The sequence below is a fragment of the Somniosus microcephalus genome, chromosome 19 (assembly GCF_052327205.1).
Source record: "Somniosus microcephalus isolate GS21.2 chromosome 19, FLI_Smic_1.0, whole genome shotgun sequence".
Taxonomy (NCBI): domain Eukaryota; kingdom Metazoa; phylum Chordata; class Chondrichthyes; order Squaliformes; family Somniosidae; genus Somniosus; species Somniosus microcephalus.
In genome coordinates, this window is record NC_141005.1 from 65,608,847 (window position 1) to 65,629,390 (window position 20,544).

At 48.9% G+C, this 20,544-nt stretch overlaps 1 protein-coding gene across 3 annotated transcripts in view; it reads right to left on the reverse strand.

Annotated features, from left to right (window-relative positions):
• Positions 1-8,926: 8,926 nt before the first annotated feature.
• Positions 8,927-20,544, reverse strand: part of septin5a (septin 5a) — a 173,913-nt gene continuing 162,295 nt past the window's right edge. For all 3 annotated transcript variants that reach the window (XM_085961952.1, XM_085961954.1, XM_085961951.1), the window contains 5 exons: positions 18,818-18,919; positions 17,376-17,472; positions 15,206-15,341; positions 10,623-10,725; positions 8,927-9,319 (listed from right to left, as the gene is read on the reverse strand). In XM_085961952.1, the coding sequence (XP_085818078.1) occupies positions 9,263-9,319; positions 10,623-10,725; positions 15,206-15,341; positions 17,376-17,472; positions 18,818-18,919 (495 nt within the window). In that variant the 3' untranslated portion in view covers positions 8,927-9,262. The remainder of the gene's footprint in view (positions 9,320-10,622; positions 10,726-15,205; positions 15,342-17,375; positions 17,473-18,817; positions 18,920-20,544) is intronic.

Below are 20,544 nucleotides of genomic sequence, written 5' to 3' on the forward strand. Positions count from 1 at the left end.
TCATCATTGCCACAGGCTTTTCCCAGTACAAAGGGGTGGTTCTTTGATACTGCAGCACCTCATTCTCAGCATTGCTGGCTGTGCAGCTGCCTCAGCAAAGAGAAGCACAACAAGGAAAAGGAACCAGAGGATTGAAGCAAGTGTGCTCATGGCAGATCCACCTCAGTCAGGTGATCAAGGCGATTGAATGCTTCAACAAATGCTACATACCACCCATCTGTACCATAAGCTTCACACACTGCCCAAAGCACCAGACCCCCAGCACTCACCCACCAACAATCTCTACCTACCAACACTCACACCCACATCTTACACCTTGCACACAATGACAGCTATTCAACAATGGCAGGTACAAGAGTCATTAGTTATTAGAATGAATGTGATATGTGTGATATGTTTATGCATACATTTATTAATGAAGTTTGCAATATTTTGTGGTCTCTCTCATTTCACCTTTGCACCTTTGCAGGAGGACACTGCGATATGGCATGACACAGGGATGGTATGATAAGCATGTGGTGAGCAAAAGGGATTTGGGGTTTAAGTCATCCTGGTGTGAGGCTGGAGGTCTGTTTGGAGGAGGTGTCAGAGTTCTGTAACCACCACCTTGGTGATGCAGAGCCATCTAATACACTGCTTGTCACTTAATTGGAGGTAGCAGAAGTGCTGTTGGAATACCCTCAGAGGGTAAGGCCTCCTGGTGTGAGCCCTGATGTCCCTCCTCATCCCTCTGCGCACATGTTCCTGTATTTCTCACTGCCTACGCTCCCTCCACCATAGATCCTGGACATTCCAGTATAGCCCCCATTAATGTTGCCAGGTGTAGCAGTTTGAATCTTTGAACAATAAATGTAGCTACTTTGTAGTTGCCAGAAGACCGCTGATACAAAGGAAGCTTGAAATTACTCATAGGAATTGTTCTACTGGGTAAAACTGACAACAAACCATTAAAACTAACCTGCCCTGACAGCTAGGAGTGATTAATGCTGATGCCTTTAAATAATGTCACTGGAGCTGGCTTCCTGGAGCTGCACGCCAGCTTTCCCTGTCGCTGTCTGGTCGAGACATTAAGGTAAGTGGTGACAATGAATTTTCCAAATCGGGCAGCCAGTGAGCATTGCACGCTCACTGACGTCATGATCTCCCTGGCATTGAAGTCCACGGCGGTACCTCGTACCAGCGGCGCAACAGGGGGCCGGATTTACCATACATCGCTGGATTCGCCTCGCCCTGGCGCTACTGCATCAGCACCCCATTACCGCCATCTTCTGGCACTAACGGGAGGCACTAAGATACCGAATTTTTCCCCCAAAGTGTCAAAAGTGAAGTTGAACCTCACATTACAGTCCAGCAAGTGGGTGTATCAATAGGCAGAGACCAGAGTGATGCTGAAGTGCAGTTTGCATGTACAGACACTGGTTAATGCTCCTATTCTACACAGTACAATTCACCAGCTCTGAAACCTCATCAGAGTCACCTCAAAGTCTCTAATTTCATAGGGTCAAATGAAACAGCCCCACACATTGGGGGGAAAATTCAGTATCGCCCCGTTTGGGGCGCCATTAGCGGCCGTGCGCAAAGTTTAGCGCCTGGCGCTAATTATCACCTCCGACTGCAAACTTGGCTTTTATCGCCCCTGGAGGTGATTGGAGCGCTAAATCAGACGCTTCACACCTGTCTTAAGGCGCAAAGGCCGAGGAGCAAGGTGCTACCTCAGAGCGCTGGCAAAGCTCATGTGATGTCAGTCAGCAATGGAACACAGACACACTGGTGCCAGCCAGTTCTTAAAGGGGAGGGCTGATGAAAGGTCATCGACCTGAAACGTTAACTCTGTTTCTCTCTTCACAGATGCTGCTTGACCTGCTGAGTTTCTCCAGCATTTTTCTGTTTTTATCTTAAAGGGGAGGGTTGATTTTGCTCTCCATCCACATCCTGCTCATTGCAGCCTTGAATCTCGGCCTGGAGAGACCTGTACATCAAATCTGCTGGAAAGAACAATGGAGAGACCCAGGGAAAGAGCTCTGAGTGCAGCCCCCAAGGTCTCTTCTAAATAGATACAAGGGCAAATCAAAATGAACCTGCAAAGTGCTGCTCAGTATGCAAAACTCCTTCACACAGCGTTGAATCTCTCCAGAAGTCTCTCTCTCTCTCTCTCAGAATTCGTGGTGCATAAATGTCACCAACAAAAAAAGGCAGGAAGCGGTCGCCTTTAAATAGCGCTCCCCAGTCCCTTCCTGACTGCAAAACGCTCCCCTCAACCTGTCGTTGCTAGCGGCAGGCGGTAAGGCAAGGGGCGCAACTCAATATCCGGTGCGGGGCGCTACCGGGGCATTGCGCACTCGACTGACGTCATGATCTGCTGGCGCAGGAGATGGTAGTGATAGTGTTTAGCGCCGCCACAAAATGTCTAGTTAATTTCGTGAGCGGCGCAAACATCGCCGCACCCAGGCACTAGTTGCTTTGCGCCCCATTAGTGCCCTCTTAAGGTGCTGACGGGAGGCGCAAACAACTGAATTTTTCCCCCATTGGCCTTGAAACTCCGTGGGGCTTCTTACAATGCTTCTGCCATAACTTCAGTGAGAGACTTGCAGAACCTTTTCAGCTGTTCACACTATTGCTATAGAGGCCCTGCCAGTCTCCCACCTTGTGGAATTCCAGGGCCTGTAATTATATCTGTAATTTAATCTCAAAGTGCAGTGAAATTTACCTGGGCCATCCCAGCATTATGTCGTCATATGGTTTATGATGCTGGATGTGATAGAATGAAAGCATTCATTGAAGATTCTGATTATGGAAGTATAAAACACAAACTGGGTGGAACAGAGTACAGCTGGAGGGCTGTCTGGAAGAGTGCATTCTTGGGTGGCAGAGGATGTTCAAGCAAGAGGGCCAGGTCTCTCTGCATAGGCATGAAATGCCACAGCATATAGGACAGGGGGATGGTGTCTGAATGGGAATGGGGTGAATTGTTATGACCCAGAATGCACTGCCTGAGAGGGTGGTGGAAGCAGATTCAATAGTAACCTGCTATAGGCAACTGAATTGAATACATGAAAAGGAAAAATTTGCTGGGTGATGGGGAAAGAGCAGGGGAGTGGGACTAATTGGATAGCTCGACCAAAGAGCCGGCACAGGCACGATGGGACAAATAGTCCTTCTGTGCTGTATCATTCTATGATTCTATGATTTTGTGACATAGTGGAGGTCATTTTCACCGTTAGTGATTGGGTGCTAACCTAGTGGAGCAGACTGCTCGCCCATTTCTTGAAAGCTGTCCGATTGTTATCCTGTTGAAATCAATGGGATAATTATCAGGTGTGTTCTACAATGGTCAGGCGATCCATTCTACTACATTAAGTCACAGGCGGTGAAGAGGAAAATCACCCCCAGTGTGTTAGAACGGGAGGATGCTCTCTGAACAGCCATGAGTTGAGACAGCATGTGGAACAGGAGGATGGTGTCTCCGGGCAATGGGGATGGGGGGTTAGGGGGAGTACATTCTAGTACAGGAGTTTCACTTTTTTTTGTAAACAGGGCATTCACACTACAACTGGAAGGCCTAGAAATTCAGTTGGGCGCGCCAGCCGTTAGCGCCTTAGGGGGAGTAGATCTCGAGCGCTAGGCGCTTATCGCCCGGGCGCAGCGCGATCTGCGCCTCTCCCCAACTTCAGGACACATTTAGCGCTGGCGCAAAGTCTTAGCGCGCGCCCTGCTGCGCGCGCAGATCATGACGTCATTTAATAGTGCAACGCCCTTTGTGCGCCCCAAACCGGAACTTCACTCGCGCCGGCCCATTGTGCGCCGGGCGTCCCGAGCGACTGTGAAGTGGAACGGTACACAGGCCAGCCGGGCCGGGGGGAGCGCTAATTAAAGGGCACTTACCCAGCAGTATAAAGGCCAGCCATTTTGCAGCATTCACTCTTGTGCAATGGTTTTTTGGACAGAGACCAAGGAGGAGAGTTTACTGGTTTGGACCAACACTTGGACAGGTATTTTTGGCTCAGGCCAGAGCTTACCAATTATCTTAGCCTTCATTCAGAGCTCAGTGTTTGCCAGCATATAATGGGGGCTGCATTGGGTGGCAACGCTGAATTTCAGCCTTATGCCAGAAGGGCATACAGACGCCGTGAGAGAGTGGCAGCCCTGGCTAGACGCAGAGGGGGCAACAGGCATCGCCAACTGAGGCCTTACCCACACAGGGTATACCGCCAGCAGACCTCCTATCTGACCATGTCTGCCGCGATGTGTGTTAGGAGGCTGCGATTCCGAAGGGAGGTGGTTACAGACATCTGCCGGCTGCTTCAGAGAGATCTGCAGCCACAGCTGATGCGCAGGACGTCTCTGTCGGTGGCAGTGAAGGTGACGGTGGCTCTCAACTTCTATGCCTCTGGCTCCTTCCAATCCGCTACTGGGGACATCGCTAACATCTCCCAGTTCGCCGTGCATTGCTGCATCCGCCAGGTGACCGAAGCCCTTTTCAGAAGGAGACATCAATTCATCTCCTTCCCCATGACCCTGGACAAGCAGCAGCAGCGTGCAGTGGGGTTTGCAAGAATAGCGGGCTTCCCCATGGTGCAGGGCGCCATTGACTGCACGCATGTGGCTTTGCGGGCACCTCTTGAGCATGCCGAGGATTACTGCAACCGGAAGGGCTACCATTCCCTCAATGTACAGCTGGTGTGTGACCACAGGCAGCGCATCCTAGCTGTCAATGCCCGCTTTCCAGGCAGCAGCCACGATGCCTTTATCCTGCGACAGACAACTGTGGCTGACATGTTCCAGGCACAGCCTCCCCCAAGAGGATGGCTTATCGGGGACAAAGGCTATCCTTTGTGTACCTGGCTCATGACCCCGCTCCGCGCGCCCACGACCCCTGCTGAAGAGGCATACAACGAGAGCCATCAAGCGACGAGGAGCCTCATAGAACAAACAATCGGCGTGCTCAAGCAACGGTTCCGCTGTCTCGACCGCTCCGGGGGAGCCCTCCAGTATTCGCAGGATCGAGTCTCCCAATTCGTCGTCGTTTGCTGCATGCTGCACAACCTGGCTATCCGCAGGACTCAGGCACTGCCACCTCACGTTGGACCACCACCTCAGGAGGAGGAGCAGGAGGAGCATGAGGACGACGAGGAGTACCAGCCCAGGAGGGACGCACAAGGTCCAAGTGCCGCCCGTCGTCGGCTTATTGAACGTCACTTCTAGGCCCCCTGTCAGGGAATGGCTTGTGCCAATGATAGAACATGATTGCAGCCGCTCCGCAAGCCCTCAGCCGGTTAAGGCAACAAACACTTCAAAGATCAAACATGGACAATGTGAATAAATAAAATGCTTTATTGTACAAACTCTGGGCCCTTCCCACATGAAAACCAAAAACAGAGGAAACCCCCAAAAAACACTCAAACACATTACTCGCTCCCACAACCTGGGGAGGATTAACAAAAGAGGGCAACTAAAATGGCCGCCATTCTCGGCCTTCGTCCAAAACAAACATCGCATCATCGGCCTTCAAAAAACAAACATCCAATTCTCGGCCTCAAGAAACAAACACAAATGGCCACACATTCGACTATTTGGCCCGCTAGGGCGATGCCTTGGCCATCTTTGGGTGGCCCCTGCCCGCCCTGCTGCTCCGCCTCAAAGTAAGGCCATTGGCTGCTGCAAGGCTGGGGGCAGGCTCCTGAGGGGCACATGTCGTGACGGCAGATGCCCTTGGGGGTCAGCCTAGTCGAGGTCTGGGCGTCGAGCGGGCGGCTGTTGATTGCTGCAGCTGTGGCTGGCCAGCATCAGTCGCTGCAGCAGCTCCTGGCAGCTCCACTGGGGGAGTGGCAGTGGCGGCTGGAGGAATGGCGGCAAGCTGGCGGATGGCAGGCGCTCGCTGGTCGCCTGAGACACTGGCACTCGCCCGGGCCAGCACTGCAGCATGCGCACCAATCTGCCGAGGGACAGACCGATGTGCTGCTGCAGCACACCGGGTGCCCTGGCGATGCCTGGCTGACACAGCGAGTGTGGCAGCAGTGAGTGCCCGTGTTGACCTGTTCACTGACCGCAGCAGAGCAGCCAGTGACTGGACAGCACCACTAATCACCTGGCCAGTCGCTGAAAGATCTGCCTGGTATTCCGCCCGACTGGTGGCCTCTAAGGGCCCGAACTCGGCCACACTCCGAGAGAGGGAATCGATGGACTCAGGCAACCGTGCCACTGCCGCCATGAGCTCCGTGTGCCGGCGCTCCGAGTCCACGGACAAGTCTTCGAGGCGTTCCATCTCCTCGGCGCAGAGCATCTCCTGATTGGAGGCCGGACTCTCCCTCTGGGGAGAAGGCCGCCGAGCTGGCCGACCCTTCCTGCATTGCTGGAGGCCGCTGGGCCCAGCAATTGGACTCCCCTCCGACGCATCCCCCCTCTGGGGAGAAGGCCGCCGAGCTTCCACCCCCCTCCCGCCTTTCTGCAGCACGCAGGTCCCAGGAGCTCCCCTCCCCTTCGACACTTCTGCCACGCTGCCCTCCAGGGAAGACGTGTCCCCTACATTGGCCTGGGTGGCCGCAGCTGAGGGTTCCCCTGATGGGCCGCCTTCCTCTTGCTCCTCCTCCTGCTCCTCCTCGGAGGGTCTGTCACTGGCAAGTTGAGGGACCTCCTCTTGACCATCTGAAAGCAGGAAGGCACAAGAGTAGCTTTAGAGTGAGGAGAGGGCGTCAGTGCGGGATGCATGAGTGGTGGCATTCAGCGCATTGGTCGGACAGTGGCAAAGGATGTAGATCTGATGCGCAAGTGGGACGAGAGAGGTGCAAAAGGTGATGTCCTTACCATTGCTTCCCAGAACAGGGTCGGCATCTCCACATGCAACGGGCCCAATCACCCGGCGACCCATGAGGCACTCCACGCGATGTTGCAGGTCGGTGAGTGGCTGGATATGGGGTCGTCCTCCCCCGGTCGCAGTCCGGCTCTTGCGATTATTCGCCAGCTTGGCCTGCAAGAGAAAGGACGGCCTCGAAGTACAGTGTGTCGCCGTGATCTTGTGTGCACTGCCTCCCATGGTGGAATAGCCTGGCCAGTGTGTCGCCATGATCTGTTGTGCACTGCCTCCCATGGTGGAATAGCCTGGCCAGTGTGTCGCCATGATCTGCTGTGCACTGCCTCCCATGGTGGAATAGCCTGGCCAGTGTGTCGCCATGATCTGCTGTGCACTGCCTCCCATGGTGGAATAGCCTGGCCAGTGTGTCGCCATGATCTGCTGTGCACTGCCTCCCATGGTGGAATAGCCTGGCCAGTGTGTCGCCATGATCTGCTGTGCACTGCCTCCCATGGTGGAATAGCTTGGCCAGTGTGTTCAGTGCAGAATGTGCAATTGATGCTCATGCCTGTGCCATAGCTGCTGGATGAAGGCTGGCCATTAGAGCTTTCAGGTCCCTTTGCCCATAATGTGAGGTGCACATGCAAGGATGAGGAGGTCATTGGAAAGGGTACTCACCCTGACAATGCGTGTGAGGTCATTTAACTTTTTGCGGCATTGGGCACCGGTCCTGGGGACGTCGCTGTTGGCTGACAGCTTGCTGGCGACATGCCTCCAGGCTCTCCTGTAGACGCGGACCGTCGCCTTCTTGCCATTGTCCGGGTACAAAACATGGCGCCTCTTCTCCACAGCAGCAAGCAGCACACTCAGATCACGCTCTGAGAAGCGCTGCGCACGTTCACGGGCCTTCTCCATGTCTTCAGGCGCTATTTGGGTCCAGCAGCAGTGTTCAGGCCTAGCTGGAGGGCTCCACTATCCAGGGCGTGGCAGCAGACACAGTCAACCCTTCCCCCTTAAGAGCTGGCCGGCGCCAGGGTGTCTGCTGTCAGTCACGAGATGGCCGCACCTGCGCTGCGCCCGGCCTCGGCGCTATCGATCACCACCTCCGGCTTAGCGCCCAAAGAGAGGCGTCCAACAGCAGTTTTAGCGCTCGCCCGAACTAGTAGGGCGAAGCTAATGAATATCGGAGAAGTGGCCTAGATTTGGCGGCGGCCGCAAACTTTAGCGGACGCCCCACTTTAGCGCCCCAAAAGTGGCGTCAATGAATTTCTAGGCCGAAGAGTTTCGCTTTGCAGTTAATGGTGTACATTCTGCCTGAATCCAGAGTCAAGGCATGATATGAAAGAGATCATCTCACTTTGGAGTTAGTTTGGGCTTTAACACCCAATTTACACTACACACATTTGTTGTGTAAAAGAAAGCAGCCAATGAAGTATTTTTGAAGTGTGGTCACTGTGTAGCGTTTCCAATCAAAATGTGGCTTGAATGGTACTGAAACTCTGCAGAGGTTCTTCTGGTCTGCTGCCATAGCTTTGGCAAGGAGACCGGTGGAACCCCTAGGGAAATGGTGCAAATTGACGTTTTGAACCAATTATACCATTTCCTGGGAGTTCTGCTGAAGTTACGAAGGGAGGCCTGGAGAAGCCCTGCAGAATTTCAGGGCCTCTTGATAAACATCTCAGTGGACTAGAGGCAGAGTTCAGAGCGCAGAGCAGAGAAACATTCACCTGACACCAACCTGGAAACTTTCTGTGAGAAGCCTTATATGAAACCTAGAGTGTACGGCAAATAAAGCATCTTCATTTTCATGCTAAACTCTGGTGCAGTAATGGTCAGAGTTCAGAGGCATGATGATGTCAGTGGTAGGTCCTGAGCCGTACCCGAGCTTTATCTAACTCTGTCCCCCGCGGGACAGCATTATGGCCCGGGCTTTTCCCTGCTGTAAATTTGGTAGGATGTCGGGCAGAACTCAGAGAAACAAGGTAAGCAGCCATTTTGGCCACTTCTCCACGGGTTCGCCAGAGAAACCCCACTCCCTTCTTACAGAAAATCCAGGCTTATGTCACTGGGTACAAAATGAATAATTGGCCAGCACTTGCACGCCTCACCTTTAAATAAAGCCCACTGCCTGAAGTCAGACCCATTTGAAAACATTTATTAGTAAAGAGTATTTTCCACATAAGCATTCCGATGCAGATACGTTTCTGAATGGTCTTCAATTGTACTGACAAGATATTAAATACAAACCCAAACAAACAAGCAGGATATGTAAATGATATGGTGGCACTATACAGAGTAGGCTGGACACATGGTCACCCTCGAGCTGTCTCTAGAGTATAACAGGAAACACGTGACACGTTCTGTACAGTGCATTTCCCCAGAGGCGTGGCCTGTGTCTTGCCCCGCCTTCTTCATTCCGATTTAATTTGGCTGAAGAGGTGAGTCTTTGTTCTTCACTCAGTTTCAGTCCGTCACTCACTGGTCCTGCATTTGCTGTTGCATTCGTTGCAACATTTCCTGCATTCGCCGCAGCTGCAGAAAGAAAGTCGCAATTACTGAGCACTGTCGGCTACTGCTGCACATCAGTGACGAGCAGCAACTACGCTCTCCACTACTGACCACTACACGCTGACTCAATATCCATCAAGCTCCTACAGTAGGACAATATTTATCTAGAGTGTGGGAACATCCATATTTAGATCATGAATAATCCAAACAGGTTGGCTGCATAATAATTGAAAGTTATACAATATTAAATGATATTCATTTACTATGATAATTGGCACTTAGTATGATGAAACATTTCTGCATACATGACATGGACGGTAGCGTAGTGGTAATGTCACTGGGCTAGTAATCCACAGGTCTGGACTAATAATCCAGTAGACACGAGTTCAAATCCCATCACGGCAGCTGGGGAATTTTAATTCAGTTATTTAAATAAATCTGAAATAAAATACCAGTAATGGTGACCATGAAACTATCAGATTGTTGTAAAAAACCATCTGCTTCACTAATGTTCTTAGGGAAAGAAATTTGGCCTGTATGTGACTCCAGACCCACAGCAATGTGGTTGACTCTTAACAGCACTGTGGGAGCACCTTCACCACACGGACTGCAGTGGTTCAAGGCGGTGGCTCACCACCACCTTCTCAAGGGCAATTAGGAATGCTAGCCTTGCCAGTGACACCCACAGCCCATAAACACATTTAAAAAAACATGAAGGTGCAATCGGTTTGACCACCTAGTCAATTCAAAGATTTGGGGTGGATTTTCAACTTGCCACCTGGATGTAAAACAGGTGTTGCGGGTTAGCTGCTTGCTATAGAAACTGCCAAATTTTAATTTCTAATGACTTTAATGGATCTGGAATTTTAATCACATCTGGGCAGCAAGTTGAAAGTGTAGTCCTTTGGTATTCGGACAAAACATCTCTACGAAGCCCACCACTAGGAATGGCCAATAAATGTGGCATTGTCAGCATTGGCCATGTCCTGAGAATTAATGCAACTGTACTGCTGATCATAATTGTCTGGCACTACCTACATCTATGAATCCATAGTTGCACTGCCCATCACCAGAATGATGAAATGTCTCATCTGGCATGATTTGAAAATGGTCACCTCATGACATCTTTCAGAAACAATTCATTGCAAAAATATCACCGAAAAACGGGAACACAGCAAACAAGATTAAAAGCTGAAGTCACAACAGTGAAGGAAACATTTACTGATGCGCACACTCACACAGATGGTCAGCAGCAGTACGAAACTTCACATAGTCACAGCCTATTCAACCACATGGCAGGGCCTGCATGCCCCAGATACTCACTCACCTCTTCATCCTTCATTTTGATCAGTTTCTCTGTCTCTGCGTCTGGAGTTGGCACTGGCAGTATGGGGAGCGGGCTTTCTGCTCGGTTATCCTGGGTCAATTTACTGTGAAGGTTAAAGTAAGAAAAATTCAGTGGCTTTACAGAATTTGTTCATCCCTGTTTGGCATAAAAATAAAACAAAAAAAGGTGACTCAACCGTGGCTAACAAGGGAAATTAGGGATAGCATAAGATCCATGGAGAGGACATATAAATTGGCCAGAAAAAGCAGCAAACCTGAGGATTGGGAGTAATGTAGGATTCAGCAAAGGAGGCCAAAGGGATTAATTAAGAGGGGGAAAATAGAATATGAGAGTAAGCTTTCAGGGAACATAAAAACTGACTGTAAAAGCTTCTATAGATATGTGAAGAGAAAAAGATTGGTGAAGTCAAGCGTAGGTCCCTTGCAGTCAGAATCAGGGGAATTTATAATGGGGAACAAAGAAATGGTGGACCAATTAAATACATACTTTGGTTCTGTCTTCACAAAGGAGGACACAAAACACCTCCCAGAGATGTCGGGGAACATAGGGTCTAATGAGAGGGAGGAATTGAATGAAATCAGTATTTGTAGGGAAATGGTGTTAGGGAAATTGATGGGATTGAAGGCCAATAAATCCCCAGGGCCTGATAATCTACATCCTAGGGTACTGAAGGAAGTGGCCCTAGAAACAGTAGATGCATTGCTGGTCATCTTCCAAAATTCTATAGACTCTGGAACAGTTCCCATGGATTGGAGGGCAGCTAATGTAACCCCACTATTTAAAAAAGGTGGTAGAGAGAAAACGGGGAATTATAGACCGTTTATTAAGCCTGACATCGGTAGTGGGGAAATGCTGCAGTCCATTATAAAAGATGTAATAGCAGAGCACTTGGAAAACAGTGACAGGATCAGACAAAGTCAACATTGATTTATAAAAGGTAAATCATGCTTGACTAATCTACTGGAATTTTTTGAGGATGTAACTGGTAGGATAGATAAGGGAGAACCAGTGGATGTGGTGTATTTGGACTTTCAGAAGGCTTTCGATAAAGTCCCGCATAAGAGATTAGCATGCAAACTTAAAGCACATGGGATTGGGGGCAAGGTACTGACTTGGATAGAGAACTGGCTGACAGACAGGAAGCAAAGAGTTGGAATTAATGGGTCTTTTTCTGAGTGGCAGGCAGTGACTAGTGGGGTACCGCAGGGATCGGTGCTAGGACCCCAGCTATTCACAATATATATTAATGATCTAGATGAGGGAATTAGATGTAATATCTCCAAGTTTGCAGACGACACAAAGCTGGGTGGGCGTGTGTGCTGTGAGGAGGATGCAGAGAAACTTCAGTATGATTTGGACAGGTTGGGTGATTGGGCAGATGCATGGCAGATGCAGTATAATGTAAATAAATGCGAGGTTATCCACTTTGGTGGCAAAAACAGGAAGACAGATTATTATCCGAATGGCAATAGATTGGGAAAAGGGGAAGTGCAACGAGACCTGGGTGTCCTTGTGCACCAGTCGCTGAAGGTAAGCATGCAGGTGCAGCAGGTGGTTAAGAAGGCAAATGGTATGTTGGCCTTCATAGCGAGAGGATTCGAGTACAGGAGCAAGGATGTCTTGCTGCAGTTGTACAGGGCCTTGGTGAGACCACACCTTAAGGATGTTCTTGTCATGGAGGGAATGCAACGAAGATTCACCAGACTGATACCTGGGATGGCAGGAATGACGTATGAAGAGAGATTGAGTCGATTGGGCATATATTCGCTCGAGTTTAGAAGAATGAGAGGGGGTCTCATTGAAACTTATAAAATTCTACCAGGACTAGACAGACTAGATGCAGGAAGGATGTTCCCGATGGGGGGGTGTCCAGAACCAGGGGTCACAGTCTAAGGATAAGGGGTAAGCCATTTAGGACTGAGATGAGGAAGAATTTCTTCACCCAGAGAGTGGTGAACCTGTGGAATTCTCTACCACAGAAGGCAGTTGAGACCAATCCATTAAATATATTCAAGGAGTTAGATATATTTCTTAAGGCTAAAGGGATCAAGGGATATGGGGAGAAAGGAGGGACAGGGTACTGAATTTGGATGATCAGCCATGATCTCATTAAATGGCGGCGCAAGCTCGAGGGGCCGAGTGGCCTACTCCTGCTCCTATCTTCTATGTTTATTCTGCTCGCTTTGAGAGTGACAAGGGACCAATTTCAGAACGTCTTGTCAGGATGAATAAAGAAACTCGGAAATTCTGCAAGTTGTTTTTTTCGAGCTTCTGTCATAACCTCAGCACGAGACAATTGGAACTCCCCGAGAAACAACGCAAACAGCTTAAAATGGCTGTTGACGTCATTTCCCCAAGGTTACGCCAGTCTCCCACCAGAGTTACAGCAGGGGGCTCAGGAGACCCCTCCACCCCACCACAGAATTTCAGGGCCACCCATGAGTCAATTTCCATTTATGATGGAAAAGCACAAGCTTTATGTCAGGAATTCCCGCAAGGGGTTCTCCCAATCATGCGTCGTAACTTCAGCGAAGGATCGGTGGAAACTCGGGAGAAATGGCATAAATGGCTGTTACGACAGATGATGGTTTGAACCTCCATGGAAATTCTACCCAATTACGCCTAACACTGCTAATTCTATTAACGGGGTGCATGCTTTAACCAGCTTTTGCTTCTGTTCACTGCAATGAGCCAAGTGATCTGAATCGTCCTGCGACTGACTCAACATTGATGGAATCTCAACAATGTGACGTAGAATTTGATCTAATTTAATAGATTAAATCAGATGCAGACGAATGCAAACTGCTTTTACATTGGGTGGAGCAATGTGTAGCTAAGTAAAACATGAATGGAATAGAATTACGACATGCTGCATCTGGGTCACTGCCAGTGTCTAGACTGTGCAGTGAGGCAGTTGAAACAGCTGACAAAATGCTAGGATCCATTGTCAGAATGGTGGAATATAAATTAATTGAGGTTATGCTCAGGTTGTACAATGTGCTGGTCAGACTGCACTTGAACCATCGTATACAGTTCCGTTTGCCACACTGCAAAAGAGATAAGAAACTATTGGCGTTTAGAGTGAAGAGCGACAAGAACAATTGCTATTGTAAGGTGCATGACACATGAGGAAAGGTTTAATAACCCACAACTTCTTCAGCCTGCAAAGTAGATGGTTAAAGCGAGCCCTGCTGGGCTGTATAAACTGATAAATACTTTAGGAATGGTAAACACTGAATATGACTCTATAATTAATGGGACCCGAGAATACAAGTATAACTCAATGAAGAGTAAATCAAAATCACATAAATTAGGAAGTTCTTCACCCAAAGGGTGAAAAATAACTGGAATAATCTGCCAGAATTGGTCGTAAAGACACAGGCCTGGAGATTCCATGGGGGTTCTCCGGATCTTCCGCCATAACTTTTGTTGGAGATGGGTGGAACCCCTGGAGAAACAGCATCAATGACCATCACAGAATCACAGAAATCCCACAGTGCAGATAGAGGCCATTTCGGCCCATCGAGCCTGCACCGACACATATCCCACCCGATCCCCGTAACCCCTACACCAACACATATCCCACCCTATCCCCGTAACCCCACGTATTTAATCCCCCTAACACTAAGGGTCAATTTATCATAGCCAATCAACCTAACCTGCACATCTTTGGACTGTGGGAGGAAACCGGAGCACCCGGAGGAAACCCACGCAAACACGGGGAGAATGTGCAAACTCCACACAGACAGTCGCCCGAGGCCGGATTCGAACCCGGGTCCCTGGCGCTGTGAGGCAACAGTGCTAACCACTATGCCACCATGTTCGGCATTTCTCCAGGGTTTCTACTGATCTCCTGCCAATGTCATGACAGGAGATCAGGAGAACCCCCATGCAATTTCAGGGCCACAGTTCTTACGCACATTGGATGCTAGGCTGGGAGAGTTGGAATACTAGAAGGACAGGTTTTAATGGGGCTGACTGGCCTTTGCTCATCCTTAAATTTTCTTATACATGGTATAATTACAAAAATATCAATTGCACTGTTGGAATTTGCTCCCCTCAAAGATATAGGCCTTGAAATTTTGTAGTAATTTAATAAGTAATAAATTTGTAATGTTGGACATGATTTGCATAATTGCATCACTGATCCATTTCTGTACATGGACTACAGCATCCTTGCCACCCTGTTACTATAACAACAGAGGTGAGAGGACAGCTTCCAGGCTTTAGACAATTGCTGCCCATCAGCCAGCTGTCGGCAGGGACACAAAGCTGCCCAGCAACAACCCTCCCTCAGATTTTCCTTCCCTCATAATGGTCTTCGTTTGACATCTCCACACAGAAATACCTCCGAGGTCTGCAACACAGCAGAGTGATGGCAGCAGTTCACTGGGCGGTGGGATGCCTGCATCCTTCCATCAGACCTGTGCGCTGATGGTTGAATGTGCTTTGCCACCACAGTGCCTGCAATAGCACCCATTCAAATGGACAAGGATTAGTTGTCTGGCAGATATTGTTCCCCGCGGGGGGATAAGCACAAGGGAGGAAAAAAAAAAACAAACCTGGTCATCTCCTGGATGCATCTGGCTCTGAAATTTTCATAGTGAATGTCCCAGGTCACGTCCTTCAGGTCCTGCATGTGCGTCCGGATCAGCATATTCCGCAGTTTTACAAAGTCACAGTGTGCCTGATTCTCCACTATGAAAAAAAAGGAAACCTTCACCGATCGGCTGCATTCCCAAACTAGTTGTTGTTTTGGTATCTTCGCATTCTTCCCTTGGAGAACAGTGTGAAGTAGTGGAAGGATTCGCAGGCAGATTGACAGGCCGCAACATGAACGCACCTTCCATGGCCATAACCATCTTTATACCAGCCCATACGGTGGTTAGTCCTATACAGGGGGAGAGTTATATGGGCCCCCAAAACCCATATGATGAGTGATAATTGGGGGGGAAAGGCATCCACACCCATTGGACTCAAATGTCAACTCAGAATTCAGAGCTGTGGAATTTTAAGCGCAAATTACGTTCAGTGCAAATTGAGTTTCCACAAACAATTGCGCTAGCTTAAAAAACATCGCGCTAGAAGCCGGCCCCATCCACAAATGTGGCCATGCCCCCAATCGAATTTATCACCATTGGGAGATTCCACTAGTTGCGCCCGTTTGCCGGCCTTCGAGGAGGCTCTAAAAATTAAGTCGGTTCTTTTGGGCGCAAGGACACTAATAGATACATTTTGAAAGCTTTTGAATGGGAATCTTTTAATTTACTAAGAAGCTGACTACTGTACCTCAATATAACTAACAAATGATGCTGTATATTTTTTTTAAGTCATTTTCAGTCATTTAAAATCAGGTTACTCACAGATGGTGGATTGACACTGATTAAAAATGCTTATTTTTTGTGACAAACCCATTTTCAGCTAAATTAATCAAACTGCACCAAGTTACCACTCTTAAATATATCAAGGAATATTTCTTTAAGCAATTATTATTTTTTTTAATAATGTTTTAGAGCGCTGCCCGATCGGGCTGGTTCAGATCAGATTTTGCATTTGGCGATATGCAAATGAGTTTGAGTGGAAACTCGAGCGAAAAGAAACTTCTCAAAACGGGCGCAATTTTGGGTGCACTTTGCGCTCGGGCCACCCATTGCACCCAAAGCGGAAACTCTACCCCATGAACTTTAACCTAACCAGCACAATTTCAAGCGCATTTTGGACAGAATTTCTCGATTGCGCCCACACCGGAAACTTTACCCAATAATGTTTACAGTTGTCACTGAGTATTACAGTTGGTGCTCAATGGGAGCTCAATACAGCCTTGGGGGGCACTTGTGGCCAGTCACCCCATCACATGCAGCCATCAGCAAAACTGCAGCTCATGTATATCCATCCCTTTCTTACAGAGTCCACGTGTGGGATGTTGCTGGTGTTGGATTGGAAGTTTTTACCCCTCTTTCTCTTATTTTCCAGTTAGAGAGAAGCAATGGAGTATTATTCGGAGGTGGCTATTATATAACTGAAAAAGGGATATAGAATTATTTGCCCTTTTTTCAATTTTCTCCCTTCTCTCCGGCAGCCTGGTCCTTGTTGAGGTATTGTTCCACAAGCACCAGCAGCCCTTCAGTAGCCCACTCCAGTGACTAAACCTAATGTTGAAGCCTATATATAGAGTGTCGATGGGCTATTTGACCCTGGGACATCACCATTGAGCTTGAGCTTTTCCTCAGCCAACATCCACACATGGACATCTATCAGCAGGAGTTACTGGGTAGCAACAAGGAATCGGAATATTGGCTGATTTATATCCCTTCCCAAGTACATTTGCACTAAGGCCAATTACACCGCCCCAACAGTTGTCCCAGCTGAGATCAGCTAACTGAGCAGAAAATACAGTACTGAACTTGGGAGCTTCTCATGTGTATATCTTAGTTCAACATCAGGCAGTGCCCTTACCTAGTTGGGTAGCAGATTAAGTGGAACATTTCCTTTCATCTATCTTTACATTCTGAGCCACGCCACACTGATGTCAATATATTTTTTCATCTCTAGAATAGTCAATGTTGTGTATTTACAGAATTCTGTTCAAGGAGGGAATGCTGTCATTGCTAAAACACTCCTCTCCTCACAGGTTTATAGTCTAATAAAAGTTGCCTCACACATCACGGCCATTTCTGAACACAGCCACTTGGAGGCAGGTTCCACTTGCTCTCTCAGCGAATGCTCGCTCACCTTCTACAATCCCCCAGGGGTACAGTCGGCCACGGACCCTCTGACCCCGCGCCTCCACCACTGTGTTGCTGCCGATGACTGCAAAGGGAATGCTCTCCTATAATCAATCAGAGGCAGAAAATGGCATTAAGCAGGATCAATAGAACTGAAAGGCTAAAGAAAGGCAGTGGAACTCTTTACTGAAGGGTTTGTCTCACAATGTCTGACTAACATCTACTTAAAAAGTGACTTACTCCGCTGATTGACTCGCTCCAAATTCAACAGATTAAATTTCAAAGTAAAGCCTCTCTATCGGGGATTAAGTAATAAAGATAACAGGAACAGGGAGAAAATAAAGGAAGACAATCCTGGGTTACTGCCCCACGCTGCCACTCTGTGCCGCAGTTAGAGGCTTCAGTCTCAGAACATTACCTCTCCCAATAACAATCAAGAGTTTCTGATTACATGAGCTAAAATGGACCAAATGGCCTTCGTCATCTGTATCTATGTGTAATGTTGTGATCTTTATTGATTTTAAGATACGTCAGTACAGTTGCGATCAGGTTCCGTTCCATTAATTCGCATTCTGAGTCCTGGTCAATCTACTAGAGGATTGAAGTTAGGTCCTATTCAACTCAGTTGGAAGTTAGAACATAAGAACATAAGAAATAGGAGCAGGAGTAGGCCAATCGGCCCCTCGAGCCTGCTCCGCCATTTAATAAGATCATGGCTGATCTGATCCTAACCGCCAATCTACTATCACAGAACCATCTCCTGAATCTAACAGAATTAGACACACGAAATAGGAGCAGGATCAGGCTACACGGCCCCTGGGCCCGCTCCGCTACCCACAGGGCCATGTCCGATCCGAACCTAGACTCATGTCCAAATTCCTGCCCGCTCCCCGTAACCTTTAATTCCCTTTACTTCTAGGAAACTGTCTATTTCTGTTTTAAATTTATGTAATGATGTAGCTTCTACAGCTTTTGGGGGCAGTATATTCCATGGGCCTACCACCCTCTGAGTGAAGTAGTTCCTCCTCATCTCAGTTTTGAAAGAGCAGCCCCTTATTCTAAGACTATGCCCCCTAGTTCTAGTTTCACCCATCATCGGGAACATCCTCCCCGCATCCACCCGATCCAACCCCTTCACAATCTTATATGTTTCAATAAGATCGCCTCTCATTCTTCTGAACTCCAATGAGTTCCAATTGGGGAGGATCCCATAGTCTCCAGTCAGGGTTAGAATTGGATCACAGTCCATCAGGGTAGTGGTTAGAGTTGATGCTGGTGTTGGAGATAGCTCAGCTACAGTTATATTCATCTCAACTTTCTCCTTCACCAGGATTTGCTTCACCTGTGTCCCAATCCTGATTCTTTCCCAAAGCTCTGATCTCCTCTCTCCACTCCTTCCTTCCACTACTATCGTCCTTTTGCATCCCACATCCTGGAATTACATCTCACCTTTAGTTCCTTGTCTTGCTGTTTAAACTCATCATCCTCATCCGAGTCACACTCTGGAAATTGATATATTTTAATTCCGTAGCGTTCAATTTCGTCTCTAATCTACATTGGCACAAGGATAAACATGGCATAGTTAGTGTTAATAGAAAAGCAGAACTAATTGAGAAACTATTCACATTGACAGTTGTGATGAAATATTTCCATTCATCACTGCCTGTGACTGAGATCGGTTTCAGTGTCATTTCCCTTCCCCCAGACCTCATTGTATTGTGTACTGGAATGTGCTGTATTGTATACTGGAATGTGCTGGAATGTGCTGTGTGTAGGGCTCCGCCCATACCTGGCCCCGTTTGTAAGCTAGCTTCAGTCTAGCCCCAGTCTCCAGAAGGACGACATCTCTCTCGCTTACGTGTTTCGTTCTAAGTTAATAAAAGCCTTGTTTTGTTCTGCTACCTTCGAGTCTCAGAATTATTGAGGCACATCAATTTTATTAACTTATTTTTTCAACACTATGGATCAACTCCTGAAACCCGAACGTTTGGATTTGGATCAACATGCTCCGGACGCATCAGCACGCTTCGGACACTGGTTTGAGTGTATGGAATTCTTCCTGGACAATTCCGCAGCCGTCAAAGACGCTACGGACGCTGCAAGGATGAGACTCGGAATTCTGCGGAATTGGGTAAGCCACCGGGTTTACCCCCTCATCCAAGACGCCGAGACGTACCTGGCCGCCTGCGACATCTTAAAGGCGCATTACCAGCAGCCTACGAATGAGGTGTATGCTAGGCACCTGCTCGCCACCCGCGCACAGCGACCTGGGGAATCGGTGGAGGAGTTCCTAAGCACCCTGAAAATGCTTGGCAAAGACTGCAAGTGCCGAGATGTAAAAGCCGCGGTGTACACTGACGAGCTTGTTCGCGATGCCTTCATCACAGGCCTCAGCTCCACTTACATCCGGCAAAGACTGCTGGAAAAAACGGGGTTGGACCTGAAACAGGCTGCGGACACCGCGCGATCCCTGGATGTGGCCCAGAGAAACTCGGACGCCTACTCTTCAGCCCGCGCCATCCACGCCGCCACGTGTGCACCGAGGGTGCCGCCATCTTGGAAGGCATCTTCCCCGCCCGACAGCCCGACACCGGCTGGGCCCCGCTCTCCCCCCAGAAGCCCTACGACAGCCGCGACGCGTCAGGGACCCAACTGCTACTTCTGCGGGCAGCCAAAGCACACCAGAAACCTGTGCCCGGCGAAAGGCACCACCTGCTTTAAGTGCGGTAAGAAGGGGCACTTCGGGAAGGTGTGCAGAGGGAACCCCGCCGGAAAACCAACCGCCGGAAAACCCGCCACCGCCGCGTGTGCGCCGTGGGAGCGGCCATCTTGGACGCCATCTTGCCCGACCTCGTGGGGTCCGCCATCTTGTGAGCAGACAGCGTGGACGCCATCTTGTATCGATCAGGGCCCTACAGTGGCATCGGTCACAGTGGACCAGACCAGGCCGCACCCGCTATCCAGATCAATGGTGGACATCGAGGTAAACGGGTGCCGGGTTAAATGCTTAATTGACAGTGGAAGCACGGAGAGCTTTATCCACCCAGAACTGGCACAACAACTCTCCCTAAAGGTGGTCCCTACTCAGGGTACCATCTCTATGGCTGACAAAACCCAGACATCGACCATTCTGGGTTACTGCACGGTACAATTGTTCGTTAACGGAACTGTATATG